At 27.0% G+C, this 19,209-nt stretch overlaps 1 protein-coding gene across 1 annotated transcript in view; it reads left to right on the top strand.

Moving 5' to 3' along the window:
* The first annotated feature begins 9,181 nt into the window (after positions 1 to 9,181).
* LOC101237679 (GATOR2 complex protein MIOS-B) overlaps positions 9,182 to 19,209 on the top strand; it is a 60,817-nt gene continuing 50,789 nt past the window's right edge. Inside the window, exons 1-5 of the mRNA XM_065810480.1 lie at positions 9,182 to 9,351; positions 10,851 to 10,884; positions 14,149 to 14,216; positions 15,850 to 15,935; positions 16,019 to 16,071. Coding sequence (XP_065666552.1) covers positions 9,232 to 9,351; positions 10,851 to 10,884; positions 14,149 to 14,216; positions 15,850 to 15,935; positions 16,019 to 16,071 — 361 coding nt within the window. The 5' untranslated portion in view covers positions 9,182 to 9,231. The remainder of the gene's footprint in view (positions 9,352 to 10,850; positions 10,885 to 14,148; positions 14,217 to 15,849; positions 15,936 to 16,018; positions 16,072 to 19,209) is intronic.

Genomic DNA, 19,209 nt, shown 5'->3' with positions numbered 1-19,209 from the left:
TGTAATTGATGTAAATTTAGAAAATTTTATCATAAAAGTTATTTTTATACTTTAAATTAAAAGATAAAAAATAAGTACTCAATGGAGTAAAAAACAAAAACTTAATTTGGTTTGAATGTTATTTGTCAAACAGGACACCGCTCAAAATTTATAAAATTAATGAAACATTAAAACAAGTTACGTACGGTCCAAAAAATCAATCTTAGAAGCAATAGTATTTTTATTTTATATAAATGATTTATACTTATCATATATTTTAATTTTTATATTGTTTGCACACAACTCAATTCTTTTTTATTTTGAAAAATACCTGAAAGTTCTCTTTAATATATTTAATGAAAAGTTATTAAATATAATTGATTGATTTAATAGCCTCTCGTAGAATGTAGAAACTTAACTTATTTTATTTTACAAATCTAGTAATGGTGATAATGCTCCTCTAAAATTAACCAATCTCCTAATTGATAAAACAATTGTTAAAAAGAAGTTAACTGTTGCTTTTCTGGGAGTAATATTAGATGAAAGCTTCTCATAGAAGTCTCATATAAAATATATTGAAAGTAAAATATCGAGTAATGTTTCGAGACTATTTAGAGCTAAGTCATTTCATAATAAAGAAAGACGGAGCAAGATGGCAAACGTTTTGAGTACCTTTAATTTTTGAAAACTGTCAGTCATGGAAGAAAAATTTTTTTTGAGTATGTATGTTTTATCATAATGGTTCATTGCATGCATGAGTTTTCAGTTTCCAAGTAGAAAAGTTTGTAATTGTAAAAAATAAAATTTCAAGTAAATAATAAAGTTCAAAAAGAGAATGTTAAAGCCTATGTATTGCCTATATATAAATTTAAAAAATTCTATACTTTTTTCTGAAACCTAAATAAACTTAAATAACACCTGATGACTAAAAAATGAGACAAAATTTAAATCAATTTATGTATGCTATTCATAATCATGAAATTGAAATAAATTAGTATATTTATAGGGAATTTAATACTCTATTAAAATTATATTATATTTTTAAAATATTAATTAAAATGACTCCGTATAAAACAAGTTTGCAAGAAGACCTAAGAAAACGCATTTGCCTATTTAGAAATTCGCATCTGGAAAAGCCAAAAATCTTCACAGTATAACACTTTCTAGATAAAGGAGCATCGAAAGCGACCATGTATGGTGCTCTAGAACGTGTAGACAATAATTTAGGCTATCAACGAAAAAAAGGAAGCGGTCCAAAGGCGAAAAAAATGGACAAAAAGCACATAGACCAATTGAAAAAGGCATTTGATCATCATCACGGTGTTTCACAACGTCAAGTAGCTCGAAGATTCGATTGTGACCAATCGTATATAGCTAAAATTCGTGAAAACAAGACGAATATTAGATATTATAAGAAGAAAAAGATTCCACATCGAAGCGAAAGCTAACTAGCTCGAATCAAACCTTTTTGTCGGCATATATATCGCATTGTTAGGAATTTTGATTTTGTCATGAATGACGAATCATATTTCACATATGCGAATACAACATTGGCTGGCAACGATGGCTTCTATTCTAGCGACGTGTCATCTGCAACTAGGGACGTCAAATTAAAAAGAAAGAAGAAGTACGAGGAAAAGGTGCTAGTCTCTTTGATTATATCGCCCAAAGGGACTTCAAAGTCAATGTTTTTTGAAAATGGACAGGCAATCAACAAACAAGCATACATCAGATGTCTCCGCAAGCGGTTAATACCCTTCATTGATGAGCATTATAAAAATGAAGAGTACTTGTTCTGGCCAGATTTAGCTAGCTCGCACTATGCAAATGAAGTGGTTTTTTTTTTCGATGCCAATAACATCAAATACCTGCCAAAGGTAAAACATCCACCCAATGTACCAGAAGCTCGACCAACTAAGGACTTTTGGGGTCAGTTGAAACGCTTAGTCTAGGATAATTGGCAAGCAACAAGCATTCCTCAACTCAAATGGCGTATCGAGAATTGTCTTAACAAAATGGATCCGGAAGTGGCAAAACGTTATGCCTCAATGACTTGAGTTCGTCTTGGTCGAATTGCTTTTAATGATGTTATTGAAAACTAATAAATATATTTTTTTAAATATCATATAATTGTTTATAAATTTATTTCAAATTGAAATTGATAGCTATGTAGCTATGGCTATAATAATAATTTTAAAGTTGTCTCATTTTTTAGTCATCAGGTGTTACAATTAAAGAATACAAGCGGACCAAGGATCAATCTTTGAGAAACTCCGCTTTTTTTAATATTCTGCACCGAAATAATGCTTATCATACCATCATAATGTGTTTCCTTTACTTTAAATTCTGAAATGCGTTCATGGGTCAGACTAATACTGCGATATTTGTCTCTCATATCGACACGTATTTGATTCCAAAGGAATAGAATTGCATCAGTAATGGGCCTTGCAACTCAATCTTGAGTAACAATATGTATTTGTAAAAAAATTCTTTGCAAACTGGACAAAACTTTCCTTTGATTTTCACGTTGTACACAAATGTTTTACTTTTTATTTGCGGGGTTTGAGTTGAGCGTAAAGTAGTATCACCTGAGTTTTTTTTTTCTACGCTGAACTGTCCTAGCTTGTTCATTTTTGGTTTTCAACATATATAAACTGTTCTACATTGCATTTTATGTTTCATTGTCAATACGCAAACTTCATTTTAGGGGGCAGTAGCACACTAGTTCATGAGGATCAGGTTTTATCAGAAAAAAGATTACCTTTTTAGTTTGTGTAATCTTTACCTTTTACTCTTGCTTTATTAATGGCATTACGTTTATACGTATTTATCTTTACAACACCTTGTTTTCATTTTGCTTCACGTTTATCATCAGAACTTTTACTATGCATTTTTTAAACCAAATAATCATAAAACATGTTTAAACACTGTTGTAAAACATGTCTTCAAGCCGCAAGGGATGAATTAGAGTTTCGTATTTGAGAATAATGACTTTATGTGCTTATTTTTATTAGGTTGCTGCAAAAATAATCTCGTTTTTCAACCGTTAACTTTGAACAAACATAACTCGGCATAGAATAAACTTTATTAATCGAAATAAGAACCATTACAATCAACACATTTTTGCCAACGAGAAACAAGTTTATTTATGCCGGTAGCGTAAAATTCCGAAGTCCTGGAAGCGATGAAGTCATCAAAGGTCGTTTTGACATCGTCTCGGCTTTTGAAGCATTTCTCGTGGAGGAAGTTGTCGAGATGCTTGAAAAAGTGGTAGTCGGTGGGCGAGAGGTCCGGTGAGTATGGTGGATGAGGCAGAGTTTCGTAGCCCAATGCGTTCAACTTCTGCAGGGTCGGTTGTTCGACGTGCGGCCGGGCGTTGTCGTGGAGGAGAATTGGTCCCTTCATATTGACCAATCTCGGGCACATATATCGGAGCTTTTGATGCATTTCGTCGATTTGCTGGCAGTACTTCTCTGCCGTAATCGTCTCGCCAGGATTCAGGAAGCTGTGATGGATGAGACCGGCTGCAGACCACCAAACAGTCACCATAACCTTCTTTTGGTGGAGATTCGGCTTCGGGAAGTGCTGTGGGGCCTCATCGCGGTCCAACCACTGCGCGGAACGTCGTCGGTTGTCGTAGAGGATCCATTTCTCATCACACGTCACGATCCGGTCAAGAAACGGATCGTTTTTCTTGCGCAGAAGAAGGGCAGACGATACCTCAAAACGACGATTTTTTTGATTTTCGTTCAGTTCGTGCGGCACCCATTTGCTAAGCTTTTTTGACTTTCCTATTTGCTTCAAGTGGCGATCAACTGTTGAGTTATGAACGTTGAGTTCTTCCGCAACCTCTCGTATGGTTTTGCGCGGGTCGGCTTCGATTAAGGCTCGATCAATTATCGTCATCAATCTCAGACGGGCGTCCGCGACCCTCTTCATCTTCAAGGCTCTCCTCACCGCTGCGGAATTTTTTGAACCACCACTGTGCCATACGTTCGTTAGTGGTTTCTGGGCCAAATGCAGTGTTGATATCGCGAGCTGTCTCGGCAGCTTTTCGGCCCATCTTGAACTGGAGCAGAAAAATCGTGCGAATTTGTCTTTTGTCCATGATAGATTTGACGTCCTGTAAAAAATGACTAAATTATTATAAAACAAAACCAATACGATAACTAGATCAAGCGAAAAACGCGCTTTTAAATAACATATAGCATGACATGCCAATAATAAATTTATTCAAAAATTCATCCAAAAATATAAAATATGAAAAACGAGATTATTTTTGCAGCAACCTAATATTTAAATTTTTTTTTGTAGTTGTTGTTGAATGATAAGGTTAAGAAAGTAATTAAGACCTTTTAATTGGAGCTGAAAAATTAATAAAGCGGACATTGTTTTGTGATTATTAAATAATTATTAGAACTATTAGAATTTTCAAAAAAGTTCAAAGTTTTGTGGAGGAATAAACTAATTTTTCCTCATGGATCAAGTAATTCAAGCAAAACTTTCATGTGTGTTAAAAACTTGGGATGAATGTGTTAAACAAAGAAAATATGACGCATTAGACGAACATTTGATAACACAAAAGCTAACGAAGTATGGTTGTCAGCTGAAGATAAAAAATTCTATTATCTACAAGTAGAAAATTGAGGAAAAAAAAACCCATCAAAGAAAAGAAAATTACCCGACAAACATATGATCTCTAAACTAATGCTTGTGATAAGGAGTCGGATAAGTCTGAACTTATTGAAAGTGAATATGTAAACGATGATGATAACGATGATGAGTATACTTACCCACCAAGATAGAAACATAACAAGAGTAAAGTTACCATGAAATTAATAACATTAACAAGATTATCAACAAGAAAAGCTGCCAAAATTTGAAAGCAGTTCGTACTTTGACGGTGTTAACGTTCCAGCACCTAGTCAAGCCGGAGTTCACAAGTCTATATTTAAGAATGCTTCTAAACTGAAGAAAGAGATAGTAAAAAACTTAAATACTGAAAAGTAGTTTCTAAGTTTCGTTGGAAAGCGTCTTAATGAAAACAAATATCAGGCTGTGGTATTGAACAGCTGCACTGTACTTGAATGATGGAAACGCAAAAACTATTACTGATGGAATTTTGACTGTTCTTGAGGAATATAATTTATGGAGTGCTGTAAAGATGATAGGGGCTGACGCAACCAGTGTTAACACTAGTAAAATGAATGACGTTGTTATAAGATTTAAGCGAATAATTTCACCGTTGGGGTTTGACAAATTGTTATTTATTTCTTGCCAGTATTACGTACTTGATAGGATTCTGCGTGTATTGATGCATAAGAAAATTGGAGAAAGCACAAATCCTCAAACATTGAGTATCCTTTTGTATCTCAGTTGATGAACAGTTTTGAGGAAAGGCAAGCAAAATTTGTGAATGGAACAGAAGTGGTTGTTGATAAGTCAGGTTGAAGAGATAAAATGAAATTCTTGCATCATCTAATATTCTCAACGTTACATTCTCAACGTTACATTCTCTATACAGTTCGCACCCGTAAAAATGAATTGAAATATATTACAACAGAGGTAGCAGAATATCTTTTTACTAATAAAAAGTCAATTTATAGCATAAAATTCGTGTTAAATAAAAAACTTGCTACCTTTGTAGTGATACAATTAAACGCATTAACCTTTGCGGACTGAAATAAACAAGAAAAAATTATTATCAAAAAACTTTTTTTGACTCTTTTTGGTTTTTAATAATTTTTATATATCATTAGTTTGATTATATATAAGTATAATGCAAAATTTTAGTTTTTATCATAAGCAATTCAAAAATTTATCATAATAACATCACCAAAACCAGAGGCGATTTTACGAATAAAAATAGAGAGGGAGAGGGGTGAACTTTTAAAAGGTACCGACTGGTTCCTTTAATAAAAATAAAAAAAATGTCCTCAAAACGAAAATTTATCCGACTGAATTGTGTTAAATACCTGGCCTACTGAACTCGTAAAAAAACTGAAAATCACCTTCTTTGAGGAAAGGGGGGGGGGAGGTGATGAAGTGGGAGGGAGCACCCCTACACCCCCTCCCCTAAAATCGCCTCAGACCAAAACAGCAATAACAACAACAGCAACAACAGCAACAACAACAACAACAACAACAACAACGACGACAACACTATCTAAATGAAAAATTTTAAACTTTCATATTCTCGACACACCAGGCATTTTGACGTTATTAGCAGGAATATTGAACGAAATTTAAAAAAAAAACATAATAACAATAACATTTTGAATTTTTTTTAATACTAATAATAATTAATAACTTATTAAGAATAATTTATCAATATAGCTCAGTTTATAAAGATTTTAAAATTAACTCTACTTTCTTCAAAATATAGATTTGATTATTTCCTGAAAAGTACTTTTAAAAATATTGTCAAGTTTGTTGTGGTTGCGTCAAAAACTCGTGCCAAATCAAAAACAAAACAAATAAAAAAACAACAAGCGCCAAGTCGCCTTTATTTTTCGTTTGAAATAACTGTGTTGTACAACTAAAAAAATTATAAATCTTCAAAAGTATATCAACCTAGGTCTCATAAGTTATTGCTATCAATTGATGATGGTGATTTCAAAAACGTTTTTATTGAGTAAAAAATATTATCTTAAGGTTTTTGTAAAAAAAATTTTTAAGAAAAATATTTTTTAGCTAACTGTTAAAAAGTATTTGAACTATACTTTTTTATTATGTTTATATGACATTTAAAAAAAACTTAACTATACTTTTTTTTGGTCAAATTTTAAAATAAAATAAGTTAATGAAACTTAGTTAATGAAACCAATAGTTTAAAACTATACGATTTTCGTATCTTTTCGAGACCAAACTATGTTTTGAAAGTTTTTTTTTGTTTTGTATAGGATCTCACCATATTAAAATAGTTTTGCAAAAATTGTAAAAAGTTTGTTATTTATCTTAAATTGTGCACTTCTTAATTAACCTAATGTGTTAATTTTCCTAAAATGGTTGAAAAGTAACATGCCCTAAGAAACATACATATTAAACAATACAACAAAGTTTCCATCTTAATACCCTTATGATGGAAAATTTATTGTATTGATTATTAATAGCATGATTATTTATAAAGTTTTTTGTATAATTTTGCTTCATTTAAGACTCAACAAGACAAAACTTTTTTATTATATTAGGGACCCATTAAATGTTCAATTAAATGTTTTTTTATTTTTATTGATAGAGGCACCCCTAAAATATTTTTTATTCAAAAAAAAATGTATATATATATACATACATATATATATATATATATATATATATATATATATATATATATATATATATATATATATATATATATATATATATATATATATATATATACATGCATATATAAGTATAAATTACTGATTATAGTACTATCATTATCAAACTAATTTATACAAGATGAATTTCACTACTATAATACCATCTTATATAGACGTACATTATTGTTATTTGTAATCATTTCATAAGCTCCAATAATTTAGAGGATTATTTTGACCAATTAAAACAATTATAATACTTTTTCAAATTTTGGGATTAAGCCAACTTTTATTGATTTTTCATCTTTTGGTAAGCGGTTGGTTTTTTTAAGCATTATTAAATTACTATTAAAAGTAATAAATCAAACCTCTAAAATTATCTATACCAGCTGACTTGTAATAAACAGCAAATCAATCCTGAACTTCTTTCTTGATCATTCAATCATCTATTTTCCATGTTCTTGTTTCTATCATTTATTGATAGAGCAGGTCAAACGACATTTACAATTTGTTTTTGAAAAACAAGTTTGTGTCAGTAAAAGAACCAGCCTACGTATGAAAACAGTATTTTATACAGGGATGAATAAGAGATTTGTCAAAGAAGAAAATGGAATTAAGAATAAGGAAATGGTAAGCATGATAAAGAAAGACAATCTTTAGACAACATTGTAAAGTTAGCAGATGCTAACTTCACCATGTATTGTAAAGATTTAAAAAAATGCAAGTAGAAAAATAAGGTTTAGCTAAAAACTTGTTAAAACTAGTCAATTGATGCAAAAGTATATGCTAAGCATGTGGCTACTGTAGTCTTAGCGAATAAAAGGATAATAACCATCAATGCTAAGATCAGAAGATTAAACAGCCAAGTTTAGATTAGTCTGACAAAGAGCAAGTAGATCTAATGATTTTAAAACTGTGAAGATACAACTGATCAAAAGTCACTTCAAGAACCATGAATATTTGCAAAGGGTAAATAAAATAATTTGGGGGTAATAATGATTTTTTTAAATTAATATATTTAAGTACTTTATTTATATTTTTAACAAATAAAAAATTCTACTCAACCATAGTATATGACACCAGTCGCATAAACAGTCAATGGACTCTTAATGGGGCTTTAACAATGCACACCAAAAACATCAACAGGGACACCCATGCACAACATTGTTTTGTTAATACCGTGATATTTTATGATTGTTGATGAAATCAGCCTCACTGAGAGCTACCACAGAGTAGGAAAACCTTATTGCTAGCTGGCTTTAAAACTATTAAACAGAGTTTTAGAGCTGTACCCTTATTAGGTGATAGTCAAAAGAGTTGCATAGCCACTAGCAAGAAAAAACTCATGAGTAGAGTAGAAAGGTTCAGCGTTCATTATCCTAGACAAGAAGCAGTATAACACAGGTTTATATCTACTTATTAAGTAAGGTGTGCGATGCTGCTCAACAGAAGTTTTTTGCTTACCTTTAAAAAAATCTCATTTAATGAGCTTTTTTTTTTTTTGCTTCATACAATACTTATCCTTCTTTGTCATGTTCAGTTGCCTATTGCTAATTTGCCTGCTGTAACTTTTTTCATCTAGCTTTAACTACTTTATCCAGCAAGGCCTTATCTTAGTTTGTATTTTTTCATTATTTATCCCTTAAATTTATTGACTTCTTTATTTTTACCAAAGAAAAAAAAAATTGTTGTTATTCTTATTATCATTATTATTGTTAATAGTAATGTTTTATTAGAAATTTTATGAAAAATAGCATTCATTAGGTGGTATATATATATATATATATACATATATATATATATATATATATATATATATATATATATATATATATATATATATATATATATATATATATATATATATATATATATATATATATATATATAACATATTTATTAGGTGTATATATATATAAAACAGACTAATATAATAAATTATTATCAAAACATGTCTCGACAATCTTGGGAAGTTCTCTGGTCACCAAATAATCCTAACAAGTTTGTAAAGTATATTGCAAGTGACTCAAATTCAGATATTGTATTGTATAATGTTTTCAATAGTGATGATGTAAGTTTAATTTAAAAACAAAAAGTATTCTATGTTATAATTATATGGTAATTAAAAAGTTATTTTATTACTATAATAAGTTTTATAGTTTATAATTTTATAATCTATTATAATTTTATATATAATTTTTAAAATTTAAAATATTACATAAAACTCTTATTTACCTAACTTTTGTTTTTATTATGTAGTTTAGTATAGTTTAATGCTGAAGCTAGTAAAAATGGCAGCAAGTGTGAATTGCACACTTTGACAGCCTTTTATGTTTTAATTGAAGTTTTCTTCAATTCTCTTCAATTCATTAAAATAGTACATAATTGGATTTTGTTCAAAGGTTTTTGTTGACAGCTTCTTCTGGCAGAAAATTCCATAATGGTGCAACTCTATTTTTTATTTCTAACTCCACTGTTAATAATTTTCCTGTTATACTTAAACACGTGACCTCTCGTATTTAAACTTCTAAACAATGGTGGATTGATAAGCTCAACTTTATTTATTCCTTTAAACATTTTGAACATGTTCCCTGGTTGTCTTCTCTTCTTTAGAGTTATTAAATTAAATTGGGCAAGATAATCTTCGTATATAAGGTTTTTTAGATTGAGTCTGTGAGTGTCTAATGCCTTAGCTTAATCAACTCGTAGTTTATTAGCTAAAGAATACAAAATGAAGTCAACTGCTTCAAGAAGACTTTTTGTACATGATTTTGATTTTTCAAATCCATGTTGATTGGGTGAAATTAAGTTATTACTATACATTTAATTTTCTTAGGAAACTTTTACAAAATTTTCTAAATTTTTACACACAATCAAGGTAAAGGAAACAGGTCTGTTTTTTAATGCTGACAGCTTTTATCTTTTTTAAGCAATGGTGTTACATCTACAGATTAAAATTGCACTGGCAATATGCCGGTATTTATAGAAACTTGAAATTTCAAAGTAAGTGGAGGAACCAATGAATCATAGCAATATTTTTAAAGTTTTGAATATACAAGATCAAGTCCTATTGATTTATTACATTTTGTATTCCGTAGTTTTTATTTGACACTTTTAATAGTGATAGCAGAAACATCAAAATCAATGTTATCATTATATCAATGAGGAAAATCAGGTTTATCACTTTCTATTATGAAAACACAGTGAAATTTGTTCAGTATATCAGCTAATGAATTTGGATCATTAAAAACAATTGTGAATATAAAAAAGTAGTCAAAAATTGTCTTGTATAAAATTTTTTGACACAAAATATAACAATAATATTATTTTAATGTATTTTTATGTTTATATTTGTATCACTTTTTTTTTGTTGGTGTTTTTTATGTTTGTACTTGCATCATTTGCTTGTACTTGTATTATGCTTGTATTTTGTATCTTTGTACTTGCATCATTTTTATTTTTTGGGTGTGTGTATTTGTATCTTTATTTTTTATTGTAATAATTTTCATTTTATAGAATGATGTATTTATTCGAATATATTTAATCTTATAATTTTTTTTCTTTTTATAGAACGGTTTACCTCAATCATCAAAGAATAAATCTGGTAAACAGTTTGCATTAATGTTTTGTTTCTTTTTAGTTCACAGCAAAGCAACAAGGTTTTCACTATTGTTTTTCAGATCTGATACCTTATAGTTTAATTTTATTTTTTATTCATTGTAAATAATATAAGGTAAAAAGGTAAAAATAGTCTCTGGAAAATGGTTGAAAAATAAATAATGATAAATAAATTAATAATAACAAATAAAGCAATAATCATTTATAATATCTTAAAAATAAATATCAAAGAATACTTCTATTTGGATCCAATACAAAGAGGATTTTTCTCAATAGAAATACTTTTCTGAAATTCACATTTTTTATTTTAATTTTATTTCAAGATCATATTATTTTTAGCCAAAATGTCTTTAGCAGGTTTTTTTGTTTGTAATAATTCAGATTGTGAGGATGAAGATTATGTTTATGTAACATCATCATCATCATCATCATCATCATCATCATCATCATCATCATCATCATCATCATCATCATCATCATCATCATCATCATCATCATCATCATCTTCAATATCTTTTGACGACTTAAGATTTTTTTTTTTTCTTTTATGTCTTGATTGTGCAAATTTTTCTTTTAAAATACGAGTTTATAGTTAATTAATTTGCTATTTATATTGATTTTTTTTTTTAGTTGTTTAGTTAAAAGATGTATAAATGTAAATCTGCCTAAAGTTTTTAAATTGTTGCAGTATAAAATATGAAAATTTAACACATATTTATTGAATTAATTATAAAAAACATAAGCAAGTTCCCATCCTGTGTTAGTGCGAACGGCTATTGTTTTTGTTCTTAGAGAATCAGGTATGGTCACAAATTATTGCGCTCTGGTGTCGGCATCTAAGCTTTTCTAATGATTCAAAAATCCTATAGATTTATATTGGCTAGCTGACATTTTTTTCTAATTCTTTAAGCATAGACTACTTTTTGAATTATATCACCATCTAAAATATGTTAGATGTAAGTTATTATATCAGGTCTAACATGTAATAAGACATGTAGATGTCTTATTACAAATGTAAACATGAAATGTTTACATTTGTAATAGGATATCTGACATGTCGATGTAAAATAAGACATGTAAATATGTATAAAATAAAAAGATTAAGCAACTAAAATATATATAAAATACAAATATAAACAACATTATATATATATATATATATTTTTAACATAAATTAATCTGAATCTGCATCATATAAATTGCTTAGGTTGAACTTGAAAAAAAAATTATCATGGGTACTTTAATTATGAGCTCAAAAAAAAAAAAAATTTGAGAGGGAAAGGGGTTGAAAAAAATATCCTATTGCTTCTTCCACCTTTTCCCCTTATTAACTTTGTGCCCACCCCAAGTAAAAAAAAAATTAAAATTAATTTATAAATTTATTATTGACCTCAAAATGACTTCAAAGTTAACTTTTTACTTCTTAAATATAAACCATAGCTAGTTTTGTCATAAATAAGTTTGCAAAATATTTTATGCTTTACATATTTAGTAATGACAAAAAATGCAATAATATATTTTGCTTTAAAAGTGATATTTGATACCTATATTCAAGTTGTAAAAGGCCCAAAGAATTTATCAAGGTGACATCACTATTTTTACCATTAAATTACCCAAAAATTTATTATTCAATTTATATGTAGTTATAATATTCTTAAAAAAAAAAAATTCTTTTTTTTTTTTAAGAATATTATAACTACATATAAATTGAATAATTTTTTTTTTTAAGAATATTATTTTTGTAGTGGTTCATATTAATATTATTATTATTTTTTTTTAAGTTTCTTCTTTTTTTGTTTCTTTTTTTGATTATTAGTTGCTGGGATAAATTGTTGCATAATTGTAGCGATGCAAAAATAAATTATACATTTCATCAATTGATTTGTTTAATAAATTTAATTTCCCAATCTACATTATCAAAATGACTTAAAAATAATTCTTAATTACCTTTTTGATATAATTTAATTAATTTTTTTATGTTTGTTAAAAAACTTAGATTCATTTGTTTCATAACAACACCTTAATGACCCATTTTGACATCTCCTAAACGAGCTGATTCAAATATAGAAATAATTTTGTCTTTATCATTTGTAATAATAAGATATAAAATATTAGTAGTAAAAATTTTTTTAAGACATGTAATAAATTTATTAGGTTCAGATTTATTATCTAGTTTTTCTGGTATTAGAGTTCTATATCATCTAATTTTTCTGATAATAGAACTAATGTTAAAACAAAATGGTCAGCGATGTTTTATTGTGAATGAAAAGGATTTTCTTTTCATGATTTCTTCAGTGATAGTTCTTGTACTGATGTCTTTCCGATCTCTCCGCTGATAAATTTGCCTCCTATGTAATCTCCTGGATCTAGGCAGGAATGCAAGCTTTTATACTTTCTTTTTGGTTTCAAGTCTCATTCTACTTTATGATTTTCACTTTTTGTAATAATTTTTTATATCTTTTTTAGAAATACATTTTTTTTTTAGTATGTAGTTTTTAATATTATTACTCATATTAATAATATTAAAAAATATATATTATTACATACAGATCATTATTACATTTTTGTTTTTAATCTAATCTTTTTGTACTGCTAATTTTTAAGTTTGTATTATATAATATAAAGATAAATTAATTCATTATTATTATTACTATTGTTATTATTCTTTTTATTATTATTGGTATTATTTTTATTATAATTATTATTTTTATCATAATTTTTTTTGCATACCATTGATATACTATAACGATGAAAACTTTAATGATAAAAAGTTTTTATATTGTTATTTATCTTTGATTAAAAGTTTTTATAAATAACTAATTATAAATAAAAAATAAAATTATTGATTTTTATAAATACTAATTGAAATTATACTACATTACTTGGTAAATTTAAAAATATTAAATGATATAATATTATGTTACTTGGTAAATTTATAAATATTAATTTACCTAGTAATCTAGTAAAAAATGTTGACAATTTAAAATTTGCTCCTTGACTATCAGAACAATTATAAATTAAAATTTATACAAAATTGATGTTGCCAATAAAATATAGAATTGATTGTAATCATTAACCAATCAAACTAAACAAGTAGATTTTTATTATTTGTCAGTCAACAAACATTTAGTTGACATTCAGCTGATATTGATACATTGAAAAAAAATCTAATTGATTTTCTAATTGATTTAACAATGTTAGCAGTAACACAGATCATCTTTGATTTTTCCTTTTTTTTTTTTTTTTGTAGTGGTTCATATCACAGATGATATATTTGCATATCCTGTTGCAGACTACTTGGAATTTTCTTCTATCAAGGTAAAGTATAAAAATAATCAAAATCTGACTTGTGAATATTTTTTCTTTTTTTATCCTTTATTTATATAAAAGAAACTCTTATAATAAAATGATGAAATAAAGCTGGTGCAACAATATAAAAAAAAATTTATAAAATAGAATTAAATCTAAAAAATAAAATACAAAAGATTTTTCTTTTATGCTTTAATTTTCTTTAACTTAAAAGTTAAAACAACCAAAAAATTTTTAGGTTGTTTTTTTTTGGTTGTTCAATTGCAAGCTTGACAGTATTGTTAACATTTTAGCAATATGATATCTACAAAAAAACATTAAATATAATGATATCTACAAAAAAGTATAATAATGTAATACATGTATAATATAAAATAATACATCTTTTCATAATGAGCGGTGACTGCTCGAAGATTTTGACTGCAAGTTTATTGTAATTAAAAAAATCTTTCAGAAAAAAGGAATTGAATAGTTTTATATAGTGCTATTCACTCAAGTTCATTGACAAAAGCATCCAAAATAAATGGACTGACACCAGTTTAAATTAAAAAATACCAATGAAATTTTGTGTTCAATTTTGATTTATAAGTAAAAATGTATTCTTTGGCTATAATTTGAAAAATTTATTTGTTTACAGCAAAACAATACCTTTTTTTACAGCCAAAAAATACATTTTTATGGTAAAAAACTAAATACCGATACCAATTGAATGAACTTTGTTAAAGTTCAATATAAAAATTTGAATATTAAAATGACAGAATCTTCTGTTATTCACTCTGTTAGTCTATCACTTTATTCTCTCAATGTAAAAATTTTAAAATGTTTCTTGTTTTGTATGTTTTGTTCAATTTAAATTTAAATTACAAATGAATAACAACAATAACAAACATTTCACACAAAATTTTGTAAAGAAAATTTTGTCTAAAACTTTGTGACATTTATCTTCACTTAATAGACTTATTGTTATGAGAGATCGTAATATATTATTTTTAAAATTTTATTTTAAATATAATAAACAACAAAATAAAGCATAATGAACATAAAATATAAAATACTAAATACATATATAACAACACAAAAATATTAAATATATTTTCATGTATAACAACACAAAAATATTAAAAAATATTTTCATGTGTAACAACACAAAGATATTAAAATATATTTTCATGTATAACAGCACAAAAATATAAAATATATTTACACGCAAAACAACACAAAAATATTTAAGTATATTTACATGCGTAACAACACAAAAATATTAAAATATATTTTCATGTATAACATCACAAAAATATAAAATATATTTACATGCGTAACAACACAAAAATATTAAAGTATATTTGCATGTGTAACAACACGAAAATATTAAAATATATTTTCATGTAAATTTGTGATTAAGTTTCGAAATATTTAAATTTCGAAATATTTTCACTACATATTTAGTGGGCGAAATGGTATGTGTATTAACAACACACATATCATTCCACCAACAATTAAATGATGTATTAGTTGTTGAATGATGTCTTAATTGTTGTTTAAATGTTGCTTTAATTGTGACAGAAAGTTTATCATTATATTCAGTTAATGTTTTTTGGTAAATTTTTTTTTAGTGTTACATATATTTAATTTTTTTTTCCAGTCTGTTGCATGGTGTCCCCAAAAAGATTTGAGTGATTACTGTGTTCTTGCAGTGGGCTCATCCAATGGAAGAGTATCATTGTTGAAGTATGATTTTGGAATTAAAATTAATTACATTATTATCATATTCTATTTTAGAACATGAAGCATTATATAATCTTACTTAATAGTATAGGTGATGCTGTTCCTTCTAGTACAGGGTTGGCATTAAACCAGGAATTCGGTAAAGTTATCATTTTGAATGAATATTTAATTAAATGTTGTAAAATATTGTAAAATTTATTAAATTATGTTAAATATTTTAAAATATTGTAAAAAAAAAAAAAATTAAATTAAATATTGTAAAATTAATACAAAAAAAAAAAAAAAATTAAATTAAAAGTGTAATATAAAGTATAACAAAGTTGGAACAAATTGACAAGCACATTCTGGCATCAACTTTTGTAAATTTGTACTAAATTTGATGCTTTTTAAATTAATTTTTATTTGCATGTTAAATTTTTTTTTTTTAATTTTTTTTTTTTTAAATTTAAAAATTTTTAATTGGCCTAAGCACTGGCCTATTAAAAGGTCAATTTTTTAGCTATCTACAGCGAAACGATTCAGAAAAAAAGAAAGACACCTAGTCAAGAAAATGTCAGATGGTCAAGGAAAATGTGAATGGTCAGGAAAAGTTGTTGTCTATTCCAAAAATGGGTAGAGAAAAAGGTGAGGCATAAGAAAATGACTGCATTTGATAAATAGAATCTGCGTTAACAAATAAAAAGCTTCGAATTCCACATGTACCAGAATCAAAGAACCTCTGGGAATTGAAATGGTTTGGATTGTATATCTTTATTGTGTGATGGAGGTTGTTCTTTAAAATATTTTCACAGGAAATGCTTATCTATTTACCAAGTGCTCTTGGTAAATACACAAGCATTTCCAAACATAACAGCCTAGAGATAATTATCGAAAATTTTTATGTTGTTTGGCAAAGTTTGAGCTTCCAGTCCAACAATTATTATGCAAGATTGATGTCAAAAGATGTTTACACATTAAAAATCTTTTTTTTTAAAACTCAGTTCAAGATGGTTGCTTTTGAATCCACGAATATCACTGGCTATTGGCTGAAACATTTGACTATGTTTGTCAATCTTGTTTACATCAAACAGTGAAACAAAACACTATTTAAAACTGTGATTTTTCAATGGCATCAAATTTTTTTAAAATCTATAGACCTATCTAAAAAAGATTGTTGCTAGCAAGGCACATAAGGCATTTTCAAGGCATCTTTGGTTTCTCTCTGAACATCTGGCTGATATAGCTTTAATTGACATTTAGATGACAGATTGTCAGCTTCAATCAAAAGATGGTACATAATCTACATTGACCAGCATTGGCAGACACCCCTTTGATGTGTAAAGTTGACAAGTGACTTTGACTGTTAAAATCAAAGGATTTGTTGACAGGCAAGTTGACTTCATTCTTTGATGTTCTCATGGAAGAAGCTAAAAAAAACTCTTAGATACTTTTTTAGAAACCACTAGGAAAGTTGAAATCAGATCTAGTCTAGTTTATTTTGCATTTTTTTACACAGTGCCAAGGATGCAGTTTTTTTAAGGCTATTAGGTTAAATATAGGGAAATTTTAATACAATTGCAACGTATATTTTGGATAATATAACAAGAAATAAGAAAAAAAGACGGAAAATATAGTTTTAATGTAAGAGTATATATTTTTAATAACATAAAAAGAAAATATATAATTCTTGATAGAATAACAATGTATATTTTGAATAACATTAAAAAAAATCTCTGAACACAACACAATAAAAAAACATTTCATTTAAAAAACATCTCTTAGTCTTTAAAACTTGAAATATCCGACTCTAAAGGAATGATAGAATGATAATGCAGATGCGTAAAGAATCATTGTTGGTTACTTGTGATCGATGCAATAAATCATTTTAGTACATGTAGACTTGGAATGACATTGTAGCACTACTTTAAAGACTTTGCATCACATTCTCCTATACAAAAGCATTGGAGTTTGCAGCAATAAACAATTTCTTTTGTTGACCGTTGTAAATTTCTCTCCTCTGCCTCATGAACTTTTTCCTGTTTTTCTCTTTTTTGACACTTTTAAAAGTACATCTTGTGGTTCTATAGATCCATACACATAAGTGATCCTTTTATTGCTTTTTTTTTGATCAGCCTCCTTGAGTTTAACCCAGTTAACTGAAAGTAAACCAGACACTTCTGAATGATTGAAACATTTCATAAATCAATTTCCAAATGAAATCCACAATATTTGATGCAAACAATTTGAATAATGAATATTTGATAAAAACAACATTATTTTGAATTTAGCAGCCAAGTTGTACTTTAAAATGATTGATTAAACACAATGTATTTTTACATCACCGCCATTTTTCCAACTTACTTATAACAGACCAATTATACTATCTGACACACTATGCCATACACAAACTGCAGAAAGAGCAATTAAAGATATAACTGCTGCCAGATCAAAAGTGATAATACAAAGCAAAGTGTCATGGTTAGAATTTTCTAGATTTATTTCCTTTGACTTCTATGCAGCATTAAATCTTTTATCTTATATTATTTTGTTATATTATAATACTTCTTATTTAGAAAAAAGAGAAATGACTAAAATACGACTAAAGGGGAAGATTTATAAAAAAAGTTTTTTGTCAAATTTTTTACGAAAAATGTTTTTATGTAATATCAAAACCTTAATAGATCCTTTAAACTAGTCTATGTAACATGTAAAAATTTTCAATTGTTTCATAAAAAATATTTGTACATTATGATTTTAGAAAATATTTTAATGAAATTAATTTAAATTAAAAGCGTATTTTTATCATGCATAATGTTTTTAGCAAACATTTTTACAAAATTAAATTTAAAATTAAAGTTCAAAATGTTTATTATTACACATAATGTTTTTTGCAAAATTAAATTAAAAACGCTTCTTACAATTAACATTTACTTATTAAAAGTTTTTAATTTAATAATAAATTTGATTAATTTTGTTAAAATTATTGCTGAAAAGGTTTTGTTTAAATAATATAACTTTCAAAATATGGAAAAAAGTTTAATTTTAATTGTTTCGAACTAAGAACTTAGTTACCATTACACTTTTAATAAAAGAACAATTAAAAGTTGTAGAGTTTTTTCATTTAATTTTGTTATTGTTATTATTACATTAAATTTCCATTATTATATCAAAGCTTTTGATTTGTTGTTTGTATAAAGCAGAAGCCTGTGTTATAATTTAAACAAAATTAAAAACATTAATGTTTTACTTTAATGGGAAAAAACTTAATTAAAAGTATGTGTATGAGGATTATATAAAG

The sequence above is a fragment of the Hydra vulgaris genome, chromosome 11, assembly GCF_038396675.1.
Source record: "Hydra vulgaris chromosome 11, alternate assembly HydraT2T_AEP".
Classification (NCBI taxonomy): domain Eukaryota; kingdom Metazoa; phylum Cnidaria; class Hydrozoa; order Anthoathecata; family Hydridae; genus Hydra; species Hydra vulgaris.
Note: the sequence above shows the minus strand (reverse complement) of the source record. Positions and strands in the feature narration are given on the sequence as shown.